Genomic DNA, 25,858 nt, shown 5'->3' with positions numbered 1-25,858 from the left:
CTCAAAGGTAAACGGCACCAGGACAATGGTCTCCCCCACTTCTACCCCACCACTCTGGATCTAAACGTCCCAGCCTCGTCCCACGCGCTTGGATACCCTCTAGCTTTGGACACTGGGTGGCTCTGGCTCCCGACATTCCCCAAGTCTACCTCCTTCCAGGCCTCCCACCACCAAAGGTTCTCTATCAGAATCAGCTGCTTCTCCACTGATCTGTTTCTAATCGCTGGGGCCTGGTTCACGCTTGCCCCCCCCCACCCCAATATTGATTCCATTATTTGGAGAGACATTGACGTCAGGAGTCTGGATGGGTGCCAAAACCGCCTTCTCTCCAGGCCTGGGCCAGGGCCCGGCCCCCCCCCTGCACACAATCCCCCCCCAACCCTGCGATTTCACGGAGGGGCTTGGAAAGGTCAGCTCACAGGCCAAGGTCACGTGGCATCTGCCTTCTGATACTGGACTCCTCTTGCCTTTTTTGGGACCGCCGTGCAGTATACAGTTCCTCTTCCTGAGGAGAGGTCCCACACAAAGGCCCGAGGTCAGAAGTGAGGTACAAGTCTACAAAAGGGGGCCTTACTTAAATCCTTGCTGGGGCTTGCTGCACAGAGGGGGTTAGGGATGGACGGTGGCTCAGGAGAGGGTACTTAAGGACTCTTGTTTTGACTCACCACACACTTGATAGGAACTTGAAAAGGCGCTGACTGAGTTTTAGTTCTGGTGTTGGGTGTTCTTAGCCTGCTAAGGAGGAATCTCCCTTTTAGGATCACCAGTTGCCCTAAGTGCCGCTGTCACTTAACTACACACCACTGATCTAGTAAGGCTTTGCCCTGTACGGATCGAAGGCCCTGCCTCTCCTGCATATCCCACCCAAGCCTGCCTCGGTTTCCCCACTCTCTCGGTCACTCCTAGCCTCCTCTAGCAGACTCTCAGCACCATGTGGGTGTGGGAGTCTCTCCTTATCTCTCTCCAGCTAAGGAGCTACACAGGGCCGCCATCAGCAACTCCGGGCATCTGGAAGGGCTGAGCATGTCTTAGGGCCTGAATGCTGTGCTCTCAGACGAGCACTAATAGCCAACAGACAGTCCACCCTGCCTGAGCTTTGGTGATTCGGATATGGGGTCCATTCTCCAGACTTACAGAGAATTAAGGACACACTCAACACCACAGGAGAATAGAGACTGTCCTGTCTTCAGAAACCTCACCAATGAGGGGAGAGGGCAGAGAGACCTCCAATCACTGCTCTCTAAGGACTTGTCTAGCTTCCACCCACATTCACTGAGGGGAGAGAAGCTTTTCTTATTTCCATCTTGCAAATCACTCACAGACCCCTGGAACCCGAGAGGGGTGCAAGGAGGGGCTCTTGGGCCTCAAACCCCGAAGGGTCTCCTCTCCCCACAATCATGCCTCGACACTGGGGATCGACTTCCGGCCAAGCACCAGGAAAAGGGTCCTGCCCACAAGAAGCTGCTTACCTGACGGAAGAGAAAAAGCGCTGTTCTCTTACTAGATGTCCTATTTGTGTCACAGGCAGAATACAGTGGTGACCGAGGCAGACCCAGAGCCCACTGAGTTCACAGGCAACACTACCACCCTGCTGTACTATGCAAGAAAGAACACACAAGGGGATAGCTGGACCCTGCCCTGAATCAACAGAAATCTGTCCCCAAGTTCAGGGACTCTCCAACACATTCCCAAGACACAGATAGGCCCTGCTGCTTACCACAAGTCACCGCCACTGCCTAACGTCAGTTCCTTCTGATGTAGGCCTAACCCCAACTTCTGGGAACTGGGTCCCTACAGCTGCAGGGTCTAACATCTGCTCCAGCTCCTCTTTCTCCCTTGGGCAGCCAGAGCGCCTGACTCTGGTGAACCCCCCCAAACCCAAAGGGGTTCTCTTTGCCCTTTACAAAAGTAAAGGGGGACAATCAATGACCCCTTGCTCTCCATCCACAGTTCCTCCCCACAGGAAGCCAGAGCCAATGTGGGTGTGGTCACCCAGGGCCACAGGAGTTCACTGTCATACCCGCCCCCAACACCCCACAGTGGCTCTGGAGGAGGGGGGGGTCAGTCCACTTCAGCCTTCTTGCTTTCTGGACCCCTCCCCAAACTACGCACACATGGTCCCCCCCCCTCCCCAACCAATCTGCATTTCAAAGAAAATTCACTCCATATGTTTCCGATTCATTTACACTTCAACTCGCTATGGGGTGGGGGGGCACAGAGCAGGACGCCTTGCCTCCAAGCCCCCCTCCCAACCCCATAGGGAGGCTGGAGAGCATGTGTCCAAAGCGACACGTCTTCCAAGGCTATGGAGCAGTTCAAGCCCGACCACCTCAGCCTGATGTGCCCCTTCCATGAACTAAGTCCTTATTGTGTAAGCATCTATGGGGCTGGGGTGGGGGTAGTATGCCTCAGGTGGTCCCACCCACTACTCTCCACGTTGGGCTGGTGAAGTCCAAGAGCATCCACTTCTCTAAAGGCAGGTAGAGTCCTGGGGCTGGCTGCAGCCCAGACTCCCTAGGGCTAGTGTTCTTTTAGGGAGCAGGGAGGGGTAGGTTGGTATTCCTCAGTAAACACTGGAGCCCCTACCCTTCTCCTTCTCCAGTCTGAGCAGAGGAGAGTAGAGAGGGTGCAATTAGATGCAGTCTCTTCTCTCTCAGAATCACTAATGCACCTGGGAACTTTCCTGGAGCCCCTCCCTGAGGATGAGTGGGCTGAGGGGAGGAAGATGTCTTAGGACTTGAGCCTTATACCCACCTCCCCGACACCCTGATTCTTCCTACCACAGAAGAGGTGCCCACAACTATTTAAGGAATATTTCGTGGCACATGGAGGAATCTGACGGTTCACTGACCCCTGTACCAACAAACCGCTCAGACATTATGCCAAGAGCCGAGTTGGCTGGTAGGAAGGCTTGACTGCCCAGTGTTTCCACCATCCTGTTCACCAGACCACAGCCTGTGTAACAGACCAGAGGTAACCATAACCAAGTGTGTGCCCCATCTTCACCCTGGACATGTCTCTGTTCTTCACTCTGAGTACCCTGTTCGCAGCACCATAACCCAGAGAGCACATGACAAAGCCTGGGTTCCCCTGGCATTGGGAAGATCACAGTCTTAGTGTAGGTCTGACAGAGCCACAGGATGGAAGCCTGAGTTTCGTGTGAACATCAGGATCTAACGTCAGCCTGAGTGTGAGCTGTAGGATCAAAGGGTGGGTTTGTTTGGTTCCCTGGCAGTGCTGGAAGTCCGAGAAAGATGGGCGCGTGAACCAAGGTCCTGGCGTGTGCCTGACTGTGGGTCTGAGGGGCTCAGAGGTGGGCTCAGGGACCGACTGACCCAAACAACTCCTTGCTAAATAAACAGGGTGAGTTCTTGGCTTTTGGTAAATTCTGGGTGTGCGTTCAGTTTCCCTTTCTAAGTCAGATCCTGGTACGAGTCCAAGGCTAGCCCCTTGAGTCTAACTCCAGTTCCCCCATGTGAACCTAAGTGTGAACCAAAGGTCATCACATGACTCCACGTGAGTGCTGTTGAATTTGAACATGAGCCCCATTGGTAGAGATGGGGGTCAGGGTGGAACTGGAATGGAAGGCACGGCAGCCTGACAGGGATTGCAGTGTCCTGAGAGAGCCCTTGCATTCACTCCGGAGCCCTGCATTCTTCCTGAGTATGAGTTTGAATGTGGCGGGGTCTCTGGATGGAAGTGTCAACCCCAGAACACTTCATGGTCTTACAGAGTCAAAGTACCAGCTCCTGAGCCCCACAGAGCTTCTGAGGGCCAGTTCTAAGTCTCAGCATGAGCTCTGTGAGCTAAAGTGCAAGTGTGAGACCAAAATGAGGGCAGACCTGAAGTGAGACCCCCCCCCAGAAGGTAAGGGCAAATCTGTGTGTGAACCCCACTCCCCTGGTGTGACTCTGAATGCAAGCCCGGGAGGGTAACGCCCCCCACCCCCTGCACCCCACCCCTCCCACCCCACCCCCCCCCCCCCCCCCTCTGGAATGAGTTTGAGTGTTCCAGTGTGAATCTGAGTGTGAATTCCAGAGCCCCAGGAAGTCTTGAGTGTGAACTTTAAACTCTTTAGTCTTTGGGTAGGCTCAGAGTCCCAACTGGAGTATCAGTTCTGACAGAGTCTGAACCCTTAGCTCCATCTTGATCCCTCCTAGAGCCTCGGAAACCGACAGAAAGGATTTGTGTGGGCTGTCAGAGTGAAGACAGGGACAAAATAGGAGACTCACCGTTCCCCTCACCTCCCAGATCCAAGCTAGCCCTGCATTCCCGTGAATAGCCAATTGGGCAAGCCCCACGGTTAGACACACAAAAATACACCCTATGTTTCTGACTCCAGGACACACAATAGTTGACTAAGGCACAAACACTCTGTATTCTCAACTCTTACCACCTCAGGGGATGTAGCACACAAATACATCCTGTGACACAGACACAAATATATCACAGGCAAAACAACTTGTGTTAAAGAAACACAGCATATAGACACATGCCCAGTGTTGCCGGCAAGATAAGGTGCTAGACTCGCGTGCGTGTACACACACACACACACACACACACACACACACACATGCGGGGGGGTGAGGGGGATGAATTCTCAAACAGAGAGACTAGACAGAAAGAAAGAAAATCCTGAATTTTCAACAAGGCGTGAAATAGTCCTGCCCGCCTGAAGCTACTGGAGGGGGGAGGGGGCCCAGGGAGCCAGCGAGCTAGACGCTGGAGAAGCTCGGCCGAGGAGAGGAGTCGAGGAGAGCTGTCCGTCTGGTGACCTCCTCGCGGCCCAGCCCCCCACGCACGGGGAGATACACTACTCTGTACAACCTGGGGACACCCATAAGCACCGGAGAAGGCACACATGGGCAGACTCACAAAAGAGACACTTGGGGATATGCCACAGGCTTGGAATCACACACACCAGAGGACTTACAAAGAGACACACTGAAGGGGACTCACCGAGTGGACATACATCCAGGAGGACTCACGAGAAAACCACAGGCAGGATCACACACACACACACACACACACACACACACACACACACACACACACACACACACGCCCCACATGCAGATTCACACGGATACCCAGGCACTGGCAGAAGCGCAGCCATCCCTTTACACTCCAGAGCACTTTGAAGTCCAGATTTCTCTCCCTTGAGAAAGAAGCAAGCTTTGGGTGCGTGGGGGGTCACTGCGACCCCCTAGCTCTGGAATTTTCCCAGACCCCGCGCATGCTGCTCAAGGGTGGGAAGAACAGGGACACTAGGACCAACCGCCCTGGCCACCTCCCTCCAGCCGCGATCGCCCAGCTTCACCACCACCACCACCACCACCACAACCACCACCACCACGCCCAACCCCTGGCGCGCCCGGACGTAGGGGGCTGCTGCTTGTGTGCCCCCGCCCCCGAGTTTACGGGCAAAGTTTCTCGTGAACTTTCCTACCTCCCCCGACCGCGGGGCCCACGCGTGTCCCCACACTTTACCCGCACGCACGAGGGCCGCGGATCTGTCCGCCTGAGCGTTCGAGGGTCAAGCCTCGCGCAGACCGCCGCGGAACACTCACCGCGCCCTCGGGCCACCCGGGCTCCGCGCCGCGCCCTTCGGCCGCTGCAGGCGGTGAGGGAGGCAGGAGCGCGGAGTGAGCACTGCGGCCGGATCCCACTGCCGAACCCCGCGCCGCGCCGGCTGGAGCCGCCGCCTCCACTGCCGCCGCCGCCGCCCGCTCTGCACCGGCTCCTCTGCTCTCCGCGGCTTTAACCCCCCCATCCTCCTCCCTCCCTCGCGCGCTCCCTCCCTCCTTCCCTCGCCCATGTGACCGCGGGCGCCCGCCCGGCCGCGCGCGCCCTGCTCCCCTCCCCTCTCGCCTTGTCTCCCCGCGCCTCCGCTGCCGCGCACCACGACCCCCCTCCCCGCCACGGCCCCCGCGCGCCTCCGCTTTGGCACGTTCCCGCGCCTGGCACGCGCGGCACACTGGCGGGGGCACCACTTGCCCGCGCAGGCCTGTGAGCCCCCACTCCCACTCGCCCCGCGCTGGCAGGCGCCCTACCCCCCGCTGGCACGCTCGCCCGCACTGGCACGCGTGGCCCCCTCGCATTCGCCCTTTCTCCGGCGCGCCCTCTGGACCGCTATGGACCCCGTGCTTCACGCGCGCTCGGGCCGCGGGTCTTACAAACGCGCGCGCACACCCACACCCACTCCTCCCGCTCTCTTAGGGCGGCCGGGCGCGCACCCACCCCCAAGTGATCGCTCATCACACTCTCAGCTTTGGCCAGGTCTCTCCTGCACACAGTCGTCTGTTCTGCCCCTCTGTTCGCACCGACACTCTGACACACCCGGGACCAACTCTGGGGTCCTTCTAGCTAGCATCCTCTAGAGGAGTACGAGGCAGAGCCCCAAGTCCCCATTAAACCAGCCCGCTCACTCCTCCCCTGTTCCTACCACCCCATCAAAGACACCCCACTTCTGGTCCCTTGTCCGAGTTAACCGGCTTTATGCTTCCATGACTCCAATGGACCAGGATGGATGCCCAGGCCCTGTCATTACTACGACTCTCTGCCGTCCCCGGGATATCGGGCCTGAAAAGCAGCCTCCAGGAGAGGGATAGAGAAGTTGGGACTTAACTGCCTGGTCGGACGGTTGCAGGGCAGAGCATAACCCTCTGTGAACTGAGCTTGGCTCTGGAGCGCATGCGCGCGCACACACACACACACACACACACACACACACACACACACACACACACACACACACACACACACACACACCCCTTGGGGCGGGGTGTTCACTTCACTAGACCTAGGCCCCTGTTCTGTCTGCAATATGGGAGATTAAGATTTGACAACCTGATCAACTCCCGAGGCCACACGAAAGCGCATTAGAAAATGGGGTGCTAAAGGCAGAAACCAGAGGTCCACCCCCTTGAATTTTTCGACTGGCCTTTGACCCATAATCCCTGGGCCTTGCGCCTCCAGGGAACTGTTCCACGGCTGAGGGCTAGGGGAGGGAAATACCTCGCTGTTTCTTCACACCCTTCCCCAGCAGGCTGCCTACAGCGCCCGGGCCCTCTCCCAACAAATGCCTCAGAGACTCTACTGCAGAGGAAAAACCTTCCCGCCACTGCCGGGGCTTTTCGTTTTCACTTCCATGGCTCCACCGTACAACGGTCTGGAGTCAGGCTGGATTGAAGCTCAGAGTGGGTGGGCCAGGGTTTAAGGACCCAGCTCAGGTCAGAGCATAACCATCCACAGTAGATGCTCTCTTACTAGCTTCTCTGGACCCACCTAAGGTCCCCAGGATATAGACACTAACAAGTGAGCTGAGGGAAGGAGTACAGAAAAGTGCAAAGAAATACGAAGCGAGGTGATGGACACACACACAAGAACTGTCTTTCTGTGCTGATGGTAGGCCTGGACCAGGTCAGGTTCTGGAGATGTGATGCTAATGAAACTACGTGCTCACACCAGGCTGGGGACAGGGCGGACAAACGGACACGGAGATCTTCAAATTCTGAGTGGGTCGACTTAACTTTTCAGATGTTCCTTCTGCAGGTTGAGGGTTGAGGGCAGACAGGAATTACACCCCGACGAACGACACCAGGGCACAGGGAGGCTACCGTCATCACTGCCGCAGCCACCTGATGCAGGCGCATTGTTCGCACCAGACGTCACAAGTCCAGGAATACGACTCAGTATTGGGGACCATGAGGAGGGACGCACGTCGAACTCAGGGTGGTGGTGAGGGGTGTGTGTCGGACCGCAGCTCCTGGAGCGGAACCACCAAACGCGTTCGTTTCCCCGGGGCCACAGCGACACCTGGCGGGAAGAGCGGGATGTGTTTTCTTGGGCTGCGACTCCGGCTCGGCGCTGAGGCCTTGAGGACCTACGGAACAAGGGGGGATATCTATCCCCTTTCCATCCTGTGGTCACCCAGCTCAGTGCCTAGGTTTTCCCACTGATCTGGGCCAACAGCGTACTGGTGGCTTTTCACTCCTGCCATTTCGGATGCCCTATCTACTCAGTAGTCTGCGCTTCCTCAGTTTTGCTAAAGCCTGAGGGTCTGCGCCGCCTATGGATAGAACAAGGCTTCTTAGGCCTTCACCTTTGGCCGCACCCCCTTTCCAGCTCCCCTGGTAAGAGAGCAGGCTACCCCATACTTGTGCCAGCCGCTTCTATTACCGTGGTAAGATAGACCTCACTTACGGACACCACTCAAACTGTGTCTCAGTCGGACCTGTTTTCACCATGTGCCTCACCTGTGACAATATGGAAGTCAATACCCCCCAGACTGGAAACCCCACAATAATAGAGATCCCAGTATTAGTAAATTTGAGAGGCCTTGGGGCACTGGAGACGTTTTCCTGGACTTCAGGTGTCTTTGCTCATTTGCATTTGATATGGTCGATATGGAACCCACTCGGGAAGTTCCAGGCAAGCGCTCTACCACTGAGCAAAGACGTATCACTAACTGTCCTGGGTTGTTTTTTTGTTTGTTTGTTTGTTTGTTTGTTTGTTTGTTTTTCCGGAGCTGGGGACCGAACCCAGGGCCTTGCGCTTGCTAGGCAAGTGCTCTACCACTGAGCCAAATCCCCCAACCCCGTCCTGGGGTTTTATGGAGCACTGTAGCCAGGACTTCACTGTCCTGGCAGGGTGAACTAAACTGACACGCACCCACCCACCCCCAGAGTTAACTGTGCCATTTCGTGCCTGTAGGCTGCAATGACTCTTTCCCATTTGTACTGATCTGTCCCCAGGAAGGAAGGCTACCTATGTGGTCTCACCTTTCCAAATGCTCCTACAGAAAAGTCCCATTTCTAAGCAGAAGGTTCCAGGGCGAGGCAACCTCCTAGCTAATAGTTACACTCTCCCGCAGGCTGCCTTAGCAGCATCAAACACGGGGTCACATAAAGTCACACACCCTGTCTCACTGAATAAAGTGCTTATGTTCAGCCTCACTATGGTACATGAGGAGTCACGGGACCCTTGCTTAAGCCAGAAGCCTGCGCTCCGGGAAGAACGGAACTGAAGCTCTGATTCGCACATCTCTAGCACACACACAAGGCACGGCCATAGTGCAACGTGTGTCACACAGGCGCACACACACAGTCACACACGCTCTCAATCACACTGGGGTTGGCGGGTCGGGGCGGGCTCTGGAAGGCAGTTACGTAAACGCCCTCGCAGCCCCCCCTCATTCCCCCTTACCCCCCCTGCTTCCTCGCACAGTGCCAGCGCCCGGGGCGGCTTGGCCGGGGCCCGGGAACAGCTCGGCCTCGCGGAGGCTCCAGGCGCCGAGAAACCCGATCCCGACACAGCCCGGGGCCGAGCCAGGGAGGGGGGCCCAGAGCCCCCCCAAGTCAGGGACCAGCCCAGCCACCCCCATAGGCGATCTACCCCCCCACACACACCCTGAAACAGCTCCAGCACCATCTCGGGACAGCACCTGGGGCACATTCACAACAACCCCCTCCTTCTGGAATTCTATGGTGGAGACCACTGCCTCTGTGCCCTGACCCTCCCAATCCCTAGTACCAGAAAAGGGCAGGCATTCTCTGAAGGTGGAGGATTAGGGAGAGGTACAGTCTCACTAGGGGGCTAAGCATTCAAACTGAAATCCACCAGACTCACACCCCACTGGGGCCCTTAAGTCCTCACTGATGAAGGGGCTTCCAGTACCGCCCCAGGCTCACAACAGATTTTTTTTTTCCTACCAGATTACCAATTCCAACATATCCTATCAAAATTCCAAGGTATTCAACAGGCCAAGGCCTCCTCCCCTCCCATCAGGAAGTTCTAACTCTAGTCTAATCGCAATCCCTCCTGCTTTGTTAAGAAGGAATTCTGAGGGCAGATGAAAGCCTTGGGAATCAAATCCCTGGAAGGAGGAAGGATGAAGGCCCCTGAACCCCCTGAAAGTCAGAAATCCGAATGGAGGGCACAGACGTCTCCTCATTAGAACCCTTACCCGGCAGCCTGAGGCCCTATTTTTCACAACAGCTCTTGAGTGTCCAATTGGGTTGCCCAGACCCAAGAAGAAAGGGAATTTCCCCCTATGTTCTCTGCTAATGAACAAAACATTTCGTGTTGAAATTCTTCCTCTACCCCCAATCCAGAGTCTCTGCTTTTTCCCCACTAAATATGTCTGAGCTGGGGGACCACGCCAGGAGGGGTATCAGAATGAAGAAAGCTCCTGGAAAAGGCGTAACTTACACTGGGGGGCATCTTTGAAAATAAGGAATCAAAATGACTCCCCCTTTCTGCTTTTGGCTAAAATTACCCACTCCTGTGGCTGCGTCCCAGAAAGGGTGGCCGGAGCTGTCCCGAGGCCCAGGACACGGCCCCCCTCCCCTGGGCAAGGAGCCTTCCTGAAGTTGTTTTCCTGGTCTCTTCCTCTTGGATGTTTTTTTGATTATTAATCACATTTTCCATTCACAGACTCGGTCCAGACCCCTTCCCCCCCGCCCGGGGTCAGGGCTGGACAGGGAGGAGAAGCGGGCTCCAGCAAGACAAGTTGGGGACAAGATAGTCAGTGACCCTGGCCTTGGCTGACCCGAGAGAGGCTGTGAGTGGAATGTCACAGGTCGCACCCTCTGCGTGCTGGCACATAGTAGGTGCCATCCTTAAGCAATACAAGGGAGATAAGTGAGTGAACAGGTGGCTAGTCCTCACAGCCTCCACCTGGCACGGGCGGCAGGGCCCACTACAGAGCGGGGACCGATCCTGAAGACAGCCAGACTTTGCCAGGATCACTCAGCAAGTCGAGCACAGCCAGAGCAGCACACAGCAATGGGGATGGCCCCTCCAGGCGTCGTCCATCTTTAAGTGCAGCGGTGAGCCAGCAGACACCTCCTTCTGAAGGATATAGAAGGCCTAGATTCCATGCATGGTTCGCACACGAACAGCTCGGTACTACAGCTTAGAAAACAGCAGGGTCTACTAAGATGAGCACACATAGATCCTAGGACCTGACACAGAACGTGCACTGAAGAGCAGATCAGAAGTGCTTGGTTAATTATATCCTGAATTATATTCCTTTGCCGTATATGGTTAGTGTGATGTCCGATTTAATGGCTAATGTGATATCTAACAGATAAATAACCCAAACAGATAAGTAGTGACGTGGTCAAAGCAATGTAAAAGAGCCAACCCCAGCCGGGCATAACAACATGGATAAACCTCAGACAAAATGCTGAGGGGGGAGGGGAGGGGGAGGGAGAGGGAGGGGAGGAGGAGGAGAGGGAAAGGGAGGAGGAGATGAGAAAAGGCTCAGAGGACACACCGACTTAGGAAACTTTGGAACAAGCGAGACTGGAGTTGAACCTGTAATTTGAACTATATGCCCTTAAATTTTCCGCACTTACTGTTTACTATTTGCCTCAAACTTGTTTTAAGTTCCCGCCCTCATGGGCTCGCATTCTAATCAAGAAAGATGGATATTTTAAAAAGAAAATGAAGATAATTGTACAGTTAGCCTGTGTAAAAGGCCCACATCTGACTGTGCAGTCTCCTCAGCCAAAAAGTGACATCGAAATGTCTCCTAAGAGAGGCTCAGACCAAGCCCCTTCCTTCCCTCTCGTGGTACCATATTCCTTTGCCTAATAGGGTTAGTGTGATGTCTAATTTAATGGCTAACATGATATCTATTGAATTGCCTAGCTAGTTGTGTGATGCCTCTAAGCTCTGTGAGGGTTTTCCTCTGGCCTCCACCACGAGGGGTCAGGTATAAAACAAGTGATTCTAACAGTTGAAATAGATTCTGTGTTTGTGTGTTATGGTGGAGGAGACGTTTACCGCTCAGTTATACATCTCCCCCCTTTAGAATAGGATTTCTCTGGCTGTCCTGGAAATTGTGGACCAGGCTAGCCTTGAACTCAGAGATCCCCTTGCCTCTGCGTCCTGGATGCTGGGATTAACAGTGTGTGGCACTTTGCCTGGCTTCTTTTTAATTTTCTATTTTGAGACAGGAGCTCACCAAATTGCCCAGGCTAGCTTTGAACTCACTCTTTAGTCCAGGCAAGCCTTGAACTTGAGACCTTCCTGTTCCTGATTTCCTAGTATCCAGGATCACCAACTGGACCCAGTTTAAACTAGATTTATCAATACTTACATATAGATCCTTTAAAATAGACCAAACACGTACGTGGTGTGTGGTAAGTGGGACAAACCATAATCTGTGAGAAGTAAATCTAAGCTTCAAGGCACAGGCTGAGAAACCTTGGTAAAAGCATTTCAGCCTTTGATGATGCAGGGTTGGTAGTCTCAGTAAGGACTAAGCAGAAGCCTGGGAGGTAACTGAGGCAGCAGTGGCTCAGAAACAGCATCGTAAAATCCCTTTGGTTTTGGGCTGGAGAGATGGCTCAGTGGTTAAGAGGACCAACTCCTCTTCCAGAGGTCCTGAGTTCAAATCCCAGCAACCACATGGTGGCTCACAACCATCTGTAATGAGATCTGATGCCCTTTTCTGGTGTGTCTGAAGACAGGTACAGTGTACTTAGATAAATAAAATAATTTAAAAAAAAAATCCTTTGGTTTCAAGGCCAGAATAAGTACACTATAGCTGTCTTCAGACACACCAGAAGAGGGCATCAGATCCCACTACAGATGGTTGTGAGCCACCATATGGTTGCTGGGAATTGAACTCAGTATCTCTGGAAGAGCAGACAGTGCTCTTAGTCACCAAGCCATCTCACCAGACCAGTGAGATCTTTTTAAAAATAATTTATCTGTGTGTATGAGTGTGTGAGTGTATGTGCATGTACCACAGGCATGCAGAAGCCTGTGGAGGTCAGAAGAAGGCATCGGATCCCCTAGAACTGGAGTTATATGATTGTGAGCCACCACGTGGGTGCTCAGAACCAAACCTGGGTCTTCTGCAAGAACCGTGTGGGCTCCTAACCACTGAGCCCTCTCTGCAGATCCTGTTAGTGAGCGGCTGCATAGGAGGTCAGATTTTTGTCCTGACCTGGACAAGGCCTTGGGGCTGAGAGGAAAGGACAGTGCCTCGGGGTTAAGGAGACCACTTGGATTCATTTTTCCACCTGCTTCCCGGGGGGACCCCATGTCAGGTATACACAGAGGACTCTGAACACCTAACCCTGTGTCTGCTCTCCCAAGGATCTTCCCCATGCAACCCTGGGGAAGTCTGTTAAGTTTGGAGAGAAAAGCCGCAAGGAGCAGAGGGTCCAGATGGGAAGGAAGATGGAGAGAGCCAGGGAGGTCAAGGACATTTGGGATCAGGGGACTTTGTGTTTCTTAAAGAGAAAAACAGGGACACGACACGGACTTGCAAAATCACAGATGCAATTTTTCATTTTGCAAAAATTCGCATGAAACTAATTCACTACCCAGAAATTGCCTCTCCACCCCAGCGGGCTCTGACCCCCCTCCCGTTCTTCACAGTGGAGACATCTGTCCTCAAAGGATTGTCCCTTCCGGTGATTCCTAGCTGCTGATAATAGAGCCGATGTTTCCGAGAAAGCCTGAGGGTCCCCAAGGCTGCTTCTCCCCCTTTACCTCCCATGGCTCCATTCCCAAGGAGCCGAGCCTGTGACCAGTTTGGGTTGGAAATAGAAGGGTAAGGAAGGACCGACTCCCTCACAAACTCGACTGTGGTGACTAGGAAGACTAAGACAATTTCAGGATCTGGAGACGTACTGCTAGAGACACCCCGTCCCGGGGAGTAGGCAGAGGCAGAAGAGGAACTCCAAGAGAGAAAATTGAGTTAAATTCAGTTCAACAGACATTTATTAGCGCCTACTGTGTGCCAGGCCCAGAGGGAACATTGTGTTCAAAAGCGCAGACGACTCCCAGGCTTTTGGCATGGGTGACTGGGAGATGACGGTACCATTCACAAAGCCCTGATATGTCCAGCTGAGGGGTCTGTGGAATGATGGGTAGGAAGGGACAAGGCTAGGGAGGGTGGCAAGATTGGTTAAGGGAGCAGGCGTGGGATGGGGTGAGAGAGGAGGGGAAGGAGGTGAGGACTGAAATAGAAACTGGGGATATTGGTTAAAAGATGGAGAAACAGAAACCGAGAGAGGTGGAGACGCGTGTGTGTGTGCGTGTGCATGTGTGTGTGTGCGCGCACATGTGCGTGTGCATGTGTGTGTGTGTGTGCTAGTGCACGCACTGGGTGGGCTTGGTGGAACACACCTGCAGTCAGCCCTTGAAAGAAAAGAGTATCAGAAATTCAAAGCAAGCCTTAGCTATGCGGTTAGTCCCAAGGCTAGCCTGGACCACATGAGATTCATCTCCAAACAAATGTATCTAAGTAGGTAATCACCAATGCTCCAGAGGCAGAGGCAGGAGGATTGCTGTGAGTTTTAGGCCGGCCTGGGCTACATAGTGAGATCTTACTTAAAAGCCTAAAACCAACTACATAACAACAACCCTCCTTCCCCCCCAAAAATATGGGAGATGCAGGACTCACAGATAAACGAGAGTCGTGAAAAAAAAAAATCTAGGATCAGGATTTGTTATGAGGCGTTAAAAAGAGCTTGGTGACGCCAAGCCTTGGCTGTCAGTGGCAGGAGTTGGGTGGAGGCAGCAGGACCAAGGTGGACCCTGTGTAGGAGCTCAGAAGCAGCCGTGTACACAGCTTCTCTCAGCTTCCCACTATTTCTGGGATCCCTGTGTGGTCTGGGGGGCCTCACACAGACATGTACAGGGGTGGAAGAGTATGCAAAGACTCCCTCCCGGCTGTAGTCTTCTGCCCCTGAGCCCCTAGTTTCTTGGTCTTCCCAAGAGGCTCCCGAACCTTCTTCAAGCTCAGGAGCCTGCAGGCAGTCCTGGGAGAACCCTAGGGACCTTGCGAGTAATTGAAACCAGGGCTAAGACATTAGAAACCATAACGCCAACTCCCGGACTCCCCCAGGATAGCTCCTGGTTTTCTTCTCACCCCAATCCCCCCTGTTGTTGACAGCCTGGCTCTCTCAGGCCCCCACCAGCTGGGCTGCTGACCCTCCTCTCCAAACTAACTAGAAGGGACCTCCAACCAGAGACACCTAAGCCAGACCTTGGGGACCTCTTCTCTGTGCTTCAAGAACCTTGGTGTATACTCGGCTAACTTCCTTATTTTGAAGTGTCCCAGATTCTAGTCTTAATTGCTAGTTGCAAAGGTTATACTAGGAGGTTGAAGGGAGACAATAAGGGTTTTTCCACAGTGAAGGAGAAAAGGGGGGGAGGAGAGGTGGGTGGAGGCAGGACTGCCCTAAAACTAGCAGGTGCTCAATAAACACACGGAGAAGAAAGAATTCTCAAAGTGGGGGTGGAGTGGGGATGGGGGTAGGGATGGTAGTGACCGCTCACCAGGAGGCTTTGGCTGGCTAATCAGAAGCAGCTTGGGAAGAGAAGGGTCAGCTAGGGAATTCCATTAGGTGGGGGCTTTCTCTCCCCACCCTGAGCTCTGATAGCTCTCTCCAGTCTTCCTTTCCTTCCTCCATAGCTGACAAGAAGGCCTAGAAGTTGTTTTTCGTCTGTTAGTTTGATGGGAAGACCCTCCCCCTAACAGTTGCCTGAAGATTCCCAGATTTCCAGATTACCCAAGAGGGTTGGTACGGGAATCTATCTGTCCCCACCTCTGGCCCTGTGTCTGTCTCCTTGGCTCTCAGTCAGACTGAAGGATTCGAATACCTGCTTCGCAGCTTTCTGGGTTTGAGGCCCCGGGCAAGTGAGTTAATGTCTCAATTACTTTATGCAAAATGAGTCTCAATTATCCCAGGAGTAAAATGGGAGCATAACAACACCATCTATTTCCTAAGACTGCTATAAAGATTAAGTTAAATGAGGCAATTCAGTGAAGCACTTAGCACTTAGCACTAGATTTGGCCCCGATACTAAAGCCCAAGTTCCCAAGCAGGTGTCCTCCCTGTCTCTGGGTCTCTTCTGTCAGGTCGTTCTCTCACTGTCTATATTAAATCTCATCTCTGTCTCTGACTGTCTCTATCTCTCCATCTCTCTCCCCATCTGTTGCTTTTCCTATGTTTGGCTCTCCAGACCTGCGGCTTCACCCACAGGTGACTCTTTTCTATCCCTTGGCACGGCTGGGGAGGGGGAGGCTGGGTCAAGGGGGGAGACTTTTAAAACTTCAAACAGGATTCCTGGTAGCAGGATCACGCCTGGGCCTGAACATGGGTGAATCACAGTTGGTGGTGGGAATACACGTCTATGGCCCTTCCCGACTGGGAAGGAGATCTGGGGGCTTTGGCCCCACCACCTCTTGGAGAAGAGAAACTTGTCCTGACAGTTTCGGCCGCCCCCACACCTGGGTCCAGGCCAGATCCCCCACAACTAGTGCCTTCCTGGAGGTAAGGCAACCTGCCCAGAGCCGAAGACCAAAAGGGGGAAGCCCTCCACCTTCACACAGCGTGGCTTACCTCCACTCAAAACACTGCAATCTCCTACAAGCCGTTCCAGATCCTTCCCTTCCGCCTCCATCATGCTCACCTTCGAGCCCATGACATTTGCACCTGCATTGAGTTTACTTTCCCAAACTGAGACGGTCAGAGAGAGAGGAAACCCTGAGGGCTTCTTCATCTGGCCGAAGACCGCCTGCTTATGTTTGAGGCACAAAATCTCCAGGTTTCATTTCTGTGTGATGTGAGGAGCTGTAAAGGTAGGGGGTGTAGAATAGGTGCTCATCAAACAGAGCCCAGCTGAGGGAGAGGGGGTCCCCGAATAAGGACCTGGATGGCAGAGGCTATAGCAGGAAAGACCACCGAGCGGCTGCCTCGTAGCTTTGTGGCTCAGCAAGGAGTCTTTACTGGGGACCAGGATAGGTCTCAACTGGTCCCAAACACCCCCACACCTGGGCCTAAGCCAGACCCCTCACGTCAGCTTTTGGGCAGAGGGCCAGATGGGCAAATTAATTAAGGCTCTTCTCTCATTTTCCTATTCTGAACACATCATTGCCTCAAGGTGCCCACCAGCTTCAAGGAGAGCTGGGAAGATAAACTCAGAGAGGCAGGAATACGGGGTATAGTCCCACAGCAGACAGGGTCTGGGACCAAAGACCTGGCACCCTGGCAGCCGGCCAAGACCTGTCATGGAAATCTTGTGTCAATACTGTGACAGGGACCAGATTCGAAGCAGGATTTTATTGGGGGTGGGGGTGCTTAGGAACCCTTGAACACGTGGGCAGCTGGGACAGGGGTGGTGTATTCTATCAGGCAAGGACAGATGTGCAGCTTTGTGTCTTTCCCATCAGAGACAAGTTGTAGGATGGGAGGTTCAGAAAGACAGAACCAGAGTAACTGAGAAGAGACTAAAGATCTCAGAGATTCAGAAACAAAAACCAGAGACACGGACAGAGATGTGAGACGAAGTGACAGGGAGACGCAAGAGGGGAGTCCATGGGATTACAGACAAGGGGCAGGCTTCCAGCCATGAGATGTTTCTGTCAGAGACACAACAGCACAGAGAAACACAGGCAGAGAAACCAGAGAGAGAGAGAGAGAGAGAGAGAGAGAGAGAGAGAGAGAGAGAGAGAGAGAGACAGGAGTGGATGGAGATCCAAGCAGAGAGAAAGACAGAACGAAGCAAATAGATCAAAACGTCGTGACTGAGAAGAGCAGGTGGACCAGCCCAGTCTCCTGGTCTCAGTCTCTCCACCCAGGTCTCCCCAGGGTGTGCACCTCCTTGCTATTCACTTGTTTCCATAGCAACAGCGAGGGCAGCACCAAATTTGCATACACAGTTACATCCTTTCTATCTGCATAATTCAACAGGTTCTGTGCATATTCATGAGACTGAATGAAGGTGACCTCAATTTCTACCCAAAGTCTGGCTCTGGTGCCCCCTACTTGCAGTATACGGCAATTACTCCAGCCAGAGCCTGAGATCTGGCAGACAACATGCCTCCCCCTCCCCCCTCCCTCCCTCCCCCCCCCCCCCTCCCAGCTGTGCCTTTTATTCTCCCACTTCCAGGCGTCTCTCTTAGGCATGTGACCCTCTTCGTGGTGGGATGGCCCTCTGGACATCAATATGCATGCACACGTAGGCCTATCAGTGGACTCTGTCTGGTAGGAGGAGGTCGAAGGTGAGGGAGTGACTAACGCTCCAGCTCGATTAATTGAAGGCCCCTTAGCCACATTGAGGACCCACGAAGGGGTCTCCGAGAAATGCGTAACGCAGGATGAGCTGACAGCCGAGATATCTACTAGCCGAAAGGAATCTAGTTGCTTCCGTGATCTCTCAATATAGACGCTGACCAAGACCCTGGTTCTAGCCAAAATAACCAGAGAAGCTAGGCTAGGGTTCAAAAGAACAGAGGGTACAGGGAGGGATACAGTGGGGCAGAGGGAGCCTGGGGTTAGGAACACTTTCAGCCCTTATGGGCTAGAAAAGATTCCCCAGGGCCTACCCTGGTGGTGATTTTGGCCTGCTGATCTCTTCCTGGCTTCCTCGCTGCTGTTTCAACCCTGTGCTCCCTCTCTCTACTCGGCGAGCTGTAGCACCCAGGGTCCTCACTCTAAATAGTCGGCCATTTTACCTTGTGCTCCTTCTCAGAGACTTCTGGAACCTCTCATCTCTCTCACGATAAAGTCCAAACTCCCTGACCAGGTACACGGTGTGGCCCCAAGCCATCCCTGAGACTCACTCCTCAGAGGCCCTTCCTCGACCTTCAGTCACCAGACTCTGTTTATGTTGCTTGAGCCCACCTATGTCTCCGCTCATGATTTCCCTCCATCCGTGTCCTTCCCAGGTCTCTCCCGGCCGGTTAGTCTTTTAGCTTTACACACTCATTACCTCATTTTTCCTTGAGATTTTGCTTGTCTCTAAGTGCTTTATTTCCTTAGTCGGTGTACCTACTGCACCTATCACATTCCTGAAAAGCGAACTTCTGAAATCATAGCTCACACGGGACTGGAGGCTCTAAGTACAGTGGCTAGGTTTGTCGCACCGCGTATCATCCTCAACTGCCTTCTGAACAGCCGAGATGTTACTCAGTCTATTGAGGACCAAATTTCCAGACTAGACTGTTTTCCTTCTATCTTGGGGCTTCTCACAAAATAGATTTTACAGAGCATAGATGGGCTATCTCTTTGTGAATGCTGCCACCCTGTGGTGTCAGATAGAAGTTCTCTGAGGTTCATACCAGTGTCTTATATAGGTTTAGTTTTTGTGTTTGGCTTTTTTTTTTTTTGTGACACCGTCTCTGTGTTTCAGACTGGTTTGGGAATGGGCTAAGATGTTTTTACATGATGGCAGCCTCCCACAGTATTAGGATTATAGATATAAACTTCCAAGTCTTGCTTCTGAATAGTCTTGAATTTGAAGGGACAAAGATTAGAGGAAGAAAACTGGAATGGGAGCAGTAAGAGCATCAGTGTGCTCAGAAGCCAGAGTCCAAGACCCAAGCCAAAGACGGAAAGAGAAAAGGGACAGGCAAGCAAGAGGGCCCTTTTAGGCGATTCTGCGAACAAAGCTGCATCTTCTCCTCTAATCGAGAATGGAGGGCCAAGGGAACAAGGAATGAGAGTGGGATCTAAGTGTGTCCACACACTCAGAGGCTCAACAGTCATCCCTTCATGGGAACAATCATTACACACCTACTGTGTGCAAATCATGTTCAAGACTCTCCGGTCATTTCAGTGAAGAAAGCAGATATCTCTTGGTTTGGTACCCACATTCTCACCAGGAGACAGTAAACTTTTTTTTTTTTAAAGATTTATTTATTATGTATACAGCGTTGCACCTGCATGTACATGTGCTGGCCAGAAGAGGGCACCAGATCTCATTACAGATGGTTGTGAGCCACCATGTGGTTGCTGGGACTTGAACTCATGACCTCTGGATGAGCAGACAGTGCTCTTAACCTCTGAGCCATCTCTCCAGCACGACAATAAAAGTTTTATTTCATTTATATTTTATGTATGTGGGTGTTTTGCTTGCATATATGTGGGCTACATGCATGCCTGATACCCAAGGAGGCCGGAAAGAGGGTGTGGGGTCCTCTAGAACTGGAGTAGCACATGGCTGTAAGCCACTATGTGCTTGCTTGGGATCAAACCTGGGTGCTCTTACCCATGAAGCCTCCTCTCCAGGTCCCCAAAATACTATCTTAAAGAAGCCAATTATACTCACAGGGTGAAAACACATGTCAAAAGGGGGCAGGACTGCGGTAAAAGCACTTGCTGTCAAGCTTGCTGCCGAAGTTCGATCCCCAGGTCCTGCTTCATAGACAGAGAGAACTGGCTCTTGCAAGCTGCCCTGTGACCTCCATCTGTTAGCTGCGGCACATGCATGCCCGCAGACCCACTAAATAAACAAACATATACAGAAACACCTTTTTTTTTTTAAAGATTTATTCATTTATTATATATAAGTACACTGTAGCTGTCCTCAGACACACCAGAAGAGGGCATCGGATTTCTTTACAGATGGTTGTGAGCCACCATGTGGTTGCTGGGAATTGAACTCAGAACCTCTGGAAGAGTAGTCAGGTGCTCTTAACCACTGAGCCATCTCTCCAGCCCCAGAAACACCTTTGGAACTGCTGGCCTCTGGAACTATCTGCTGTTGTAAGCTACTCCGTTCGTGACACTTCGTTCGAACAGCCCCATGAAGCTACTACACATTCGTATCGCTGTTGCTTTCTGTGTCACCCACCCCAGATAGCTCGTGAGGACTCCGAGTCACAGAACCCTGTAACTTTCCTTCTCGGTGTGGGCACCGCCGCCCTGCTCTTGTTACTGTTCAGTCTTCAGCTGCTCCTGTCTCAGTCTCAGAATGGAGACTACGGGAGCCCACCTTCTGCTAATGACATTCTAAGTTCACAGTCGTCGGCCTGCACTGGGCTTCCGGCTTCACGGTGCCAGAGCTTGTCACCTCTCTTAACTGCAACAACTGTCTCAGGGGTCCCAACTCCATCCCTTCGGTTTCTTCCTGCTTCATGGAATTCTGGATTCTCATAGCCACCTGCACCCCCACACCACCTGTACCCTCACACCACCTGCACCCCCACACCAGCTGCACCCCCACACCACCTGTACCCCCCACACCAGCTGCACCCCCACACCACCTGTACCCTTGCTTGTCCTCCATTCTTCCCCTCCTGATACAGAAAGCCATCTTTGTTCTTACTTCAAAAATCCGTTGTCTATGTGTGACTGTAAATGAAGGTCCGTTGTCTCTTTCCGTGTTGGTTCTGGGATTGAGCTCGGGTTAAGCTTGGTGGCGAGTGTTTATCCTCTGAGCCATCTCACCAACCCACGCTCCGACTTAAAAATAAGTCAGTGTGGGGCTGGGGATTTAGCTCAGCGGTAGAGCGCTTACCTAGGAAGCGCAAGGCCCTGGGATCGGTCCCCAGCTCCGAAAAAAAAGAAAGAAGAAAAAAAAAAAAAAAAGTCAGTGTTTTGCTACATGTGTATCTGCGAACCACATGTGTGCCTGGTGCCTGCCGAGGCCAGAAGAGGGTTGACCGAAGTTACAGTCCTGAGCTGCCAAGTGGGTCCTAGGAATCGAACAAGTGCTTTTCTCCCACTGCTCCTACTTCTTGAAAGGTCTCTCCTCTCAGCTTCTCTCCTAACCTCGAGAAGACATTCTCAGTCCAAGGCTTCATCTGTGGGAGGTGTCAGAGCCAGGAAGACTCGCTAGGAACCACAGGTTAGGGAGAACCTGTATCCTAGACTCTGTCCTCTCGAGGTGTTTCCCTTCACATTCCCTCTCTAATCATTTTGGAGATCTCAGATGATTTTTAATTAGGCAACCCACCTGGGAGTCCCTTCCTGTTTTCTGAAGCTCACAAAGATGTCCTACTGAATCACTGGTCGGGCATATGTTACTGTCTTTATTACACATGGTAACCTAGCCAAAGCAGTGATCGGGATGGGATGCAAGATCAAAACACGTCAATAATTTACAAGATAATGTGGCCAAACGTTCTGGAGACTTGGCACTGGGAACTGATGATGGCAAAATATACCCAAGATATTCAGGGAAGGGCATGGAGAGGCACACGTGACAGAGCAGTGACACAGCAGTAGGTAGAAGCTGAGTTGCTGAAGCCTTGAATTAGCTAAACAGAGCGTGGAGGTCAGGCGGTTGGTAGCATAAGACACCACAGTGGTTTTACTGTCTCCAGCAGTGGTTAGATGTTTCAGGACCCTCTGTATTTAAAGGGCCTGCTAGAGTAGCTTGTTTCACTTCTCCCAATCTCTCTTCGCCACTTGTCCCTCAGAATTCTTCCTCTCACTGAGCGAAATGGCCTACATTGGAAAGCAAAGGACAGTGTTTAAAGTTAAGGCTATAGCTTGATAACCTTCCGGTCACATCCAAGTCACCCCATATCAAGTCCATTAGTCCCCCAACTTTTTCTTCCATCATCCCAATCTCTCCTCCCTGGTCTGAGAGAAGCACTACCTTCCATTCACTGGGTCCTACTATAGCCTGAGTCCGGAAGAGCCCGGACCTTATTTGCTCCTAACTGGACATCCAGATTACTAGACACACTGGAGAAAACCTTGATTCGCAGCAAGCGGAGTTGATCAATTCTTGAGACTATGGCTGCTTCCAGTCCCACTGTACTTCAGAAATCGGGATCAAAGGCCAAAGAGAGGGAGAAACAGCAATGGAGAAAAGGCTAGAATGCCATCTGAAGAAACATGCGGGAATGAGGTCTACTCTCAGGGAAACAGCGCGTGTGTAAGCTTGAGCTTCCTTTTGTGTAGCACCGGGTGCTCAGGTGGAGGCTGAATGGCAGATGTGTGCATCTCGTTCTAAGTTTCACGGCTCTAACGAGGTAAGCACCTCGTCCCCCACTTTTTGGATGAGAGCGCTAAGACCCAGAGAAGGAACTTTTATCTAAAACCACAGAGCAGTAACTTGGGAGTAGGAGATACAGGATCAAACCCCTAAACCGCCAAGGCTGAGTTCATGATCCTACTACACTAAAACATACACATGCCACAGATGGGAGAGCTGGCTGAGTCCCAACCCGGCTTAAAGCAGGCGGCAAGAAGCCATCCAGGTTACTACTGCTAGAACTTTTATTGATACCAGATACGTCATCCACTGCCAGTCTCTCTGTATCCTTCCTGCTTCCAGCCTAGGAGCTCCTGGGATAAAGCCAAGCCCCACTCACATGCAGGCCAAACAAACCGGCACAACCTTTATTTCCCTTCCCTAGTCAGAAAAGGCAAGTCAGACATACTATAGAGACAGAGTAAGCTCTCCCCACGCAGTCTTTAACTCAGCACTGACCGGACCCACACCAGTGCTTTTAACAGTTCCATCCCACATTCCAGAGAGGAGGGGAAGTTCTTCTGTGGACTCTGCTGGCATGGTGAGCAATCACAAGCACTTCTTAGAGAAGGCACAGATATTCAGGTCTAGAGTACAGTCAGGTCCAGCAGATCTTCAGGACCGGGTGTCCCGAGCCCTCCTTCGGGGTCTGGGACCACAGCTGGAACTAGGTATGGAGCCCAGGCCAGGAGGTGCACCTGGGGGTTGGTAGCCACATTCACTGGGGTCCAAGGGGTCCCGACTAAGCAGTACCCACACTGCAGGCACATGGCGTCGGACTGTGAGGGGGTCTAGGCCCGTGTCCGGTGAAGTCGGGACCCAGCTGTCCTCAGTTTGCAGGAAGCGAAGCTTGGTGAGCTGGTGTAGGCCCGGAACCCGCCGTTTGACAATCTCTGCACAGCTGACGGCCTTCCCAGCAGCCCGGCCAGAGCCTGAGAACACCACGTGCCTTGTGCTTCCTCCTTCCAAACGAGCCAGTGCCAGCCCTAGTAGGTTTCGGATTTTGCTCCCATCTCGGACCCGCATTTCCAGCGTGTCGGGAGGGAGCTGGGGCATTGGTGATGAGGCTGGGAGCTCTACAGAGCCAGCCCTCCGGTAGTGTTCCATTCTGCTCTCGAGGCTTTGGTGACTCTCTGGATATGCACTACGGGAAAGAGTCAGATGAGTGGCAGGAACATGATCAGGTCCATCCTCCATCACTCCCTCCAGGATGTGGTCCTGTTCCTCACCACGGAAAGTGTTTTTACACCCTCACCCCAGCACTTCAAGGCTGGGGCCGAGAATTATCTACCCCTTTCTAAATACATCCACGAGTCTCTAACATTGACAAAAACAAATTCCCCAAAACCAGGCTCTCTGGGGTAAGGTTGTGCTTCATCATCTCAAGCTCTCCGGGGCTAGGTCCCAGACCCCTGGCCCACAACTCTCTAAGAACAGGCAGGTTCTCCTCACTGGGCTTCAAGGACCGGGACAAGGTTCCCTCACTTTGTACTTCCAGAGACTCTTGGTCCCAGACTCCCTGGGGCACAGCCATGAACCCTCACAAAGTACTCCCCAAAGAAAGGATCGGTCTCACCTACAGTGGGTGGGGGGCAGAGAAGACCTCACTCCCAGATTAACTGAGGAGGCTAGCTTGAACCGGGCCACTCGGGAACTCGCGGGTGAGGAATCCCCGGAGAGCTGCTCGGGCCACTCGTGAGCGGTTGGCGGACTCCCCGATCGTGGGCCGCTGTCCCAGGCAGCAGGTATCCCCCTTTCCCTAACTCTGAGTCCCCACTCCCTGGGATTTGGCTCTTACCACCGTTGCCAGAAGACGCTCAACCCTCACCGGGTAGCCAAGATGGCGTGCAGACCGAGAGCGCGCGGAGCCGCGGGGCCGCGCACGCAGGGGGCGGGGCCTGCGGGAAACCCGGGTTGCTGTTCGGCTCAGAGGAGCTGAGGCTGGCACCTGGGCGGCCTCGAGCGTCAGCGCAGTGGTCCGCGCTGCACACCCGCACCTGCAGAAGGCCCACCTGAGAGAGCAACAGCTATCGGAGGAGTCCTGAAGAATGCTGATTTGTGCCTTTAAAGGATGGATGGCACAGCAGCGAAGGCGACGTCCGTGGTGGGTACAAGCAGGCAAGACCCTTAGTTACAGAGTTCTGAGCTTTGTTCTCATCCTGGGACACTGATCAACCACGGCGGTTTTCAGTAAGGGCTAAGCCATAGCTTGTGCATATAACTCACTGGCCACAGAGGATTGGTGTATAAGCTGGGCGGATCCGGTAGTGGGGGCAACAGATACTGGTGACCCTGGGAAGGGGCTGTACTCAACATCATCATAGCGCTTCGGCCACGGGGCCGTGCGCAAAGAGTATCCAGGGTAAAATAGGCCCTCCGATATTTGTCCAATGAGGTATTAACCACCGAAACAGCAAGAATTGAGAAGAGGTGGTAGAAACTTGATAGAAACTTGTATGAAGTTTTGGGGACGCGCGGGTGACTATTTGGGTAGAATAGTTTAGGATGACTGCCAGTTTCAGATCCGTTTGGATACGCTGCATTTTGGATGCCAGCAACTCTACAGGTTGGGCTGAAGCAACTCTCTCTACAGGGAGTTGAAGGAGCGAAGGCACTCCCTCAGACCACAAGAGGGCAGCATACACCGGGTGGAGCGCGGTACTGTTTCTCCCTGCATTCTCATGAATGTACCCTGATTTTCCTCCCCTCAAGATCCTAAAATTTCTTACATCTTGGGCTCCTCCTCTGGCTACTGGTATTATGTAGACACAAGGCTGTGCTGCCTTGGCTCTGAACGCCCATGCCTGCTCTTCCAGGACCACCTGACATGCAGGCCTACCTGGTCTTCCCCAAACCCTGTGTAGAGATTAGCTGTCCCTGCCTATGCCCTCCTTACTTACCATAGGATGTGATATTTAGAGGGTAGATGGCAAATATAGGATAAATAAATATACAATACTCCGCTGTATAGTCAAATGATGAGAGAACTCTATCTCTCAGCAAACCAGATCAGGGGTATAGCTCCTGGTCCCATCCCATGGGGTTGGCAGCTCTCCCCTTCACTACCCAGATCCTCACAGCCAAGCCCATCCTGTATCAGCAAGCCAACACATTC

General features: G+C 52.9%; 1 protein-coding gene across 2 annotated transcripts; it reads right to left on the bottom strand.

Moving 5' to 3' along the window:
- Positions 1–6,958: 6,958 nt before the first annotated feature.
- On the bottom strand, positions 6,959–23,916 carry Rpp25l (ribonuclease P/MRP subunit p25 like). Of its 2 annotated transcripts, XR_004386829.1 has the most exons (2): positions 23,208–23,916; positions 6,959–6,972 (listed from the first exon to the last, which is right to left on the bottom strand). XR_004386829.1 is itself a non-coding variant. In XM_032892244.1 (1 exon), exon 1 carries the CDS (start codon positions 23,848–23,850, stop codon positions 23,359–23,361), a length of 492 nt encoding a protein of 163 aa, XP_032748135.1. In that variant the 5' UTR covers positions 23,851–23,916; the 3' UTR covers positions 23,087–23,358. The 2 variants fall into 2 exon arrangements, 1 of the variants encoding a protein (XP_032748135.1); XM_032892244.1 differs by lacking the exon at positions 6,959–6,972 and having other exon boundaries at positions 23,087–23,916.
- Between the last annotated feature and the right edge of the window lie 1,942 nt (positions 23,917–25,858).

This window comes from Rattus rattus, chromosome 1, assembly GCF_011064425.1.
Source record: "Rattus rattus isolate New Zealand chromosome 1, Rrattus_CSIRO_v1, whole genome shotgun sequence".
In the NCBI taxonomy this organism is placed as follows: domain Eukaryota; kingdom Metazoa; phylum Chordata; class Mammalia; order Rodentia; family Muridae; genus Rattus; species Rattus rattus.
The sequence above is the reverse complement of the archived record's forward strand: the minus strand, read 5'-3'. Positions and strand labels throughout refer to the sequence as shown.

What these genes read in the sequence shown, in the direction of transcription:
- Rpp25l (XM_032892244.1), bottom strand. Translation starts at nt 23,850, where the DNA reads ATGGAACACTACCGGAGGGCTGGCTCTGTAGAGCTCCCAGCCTCATCA.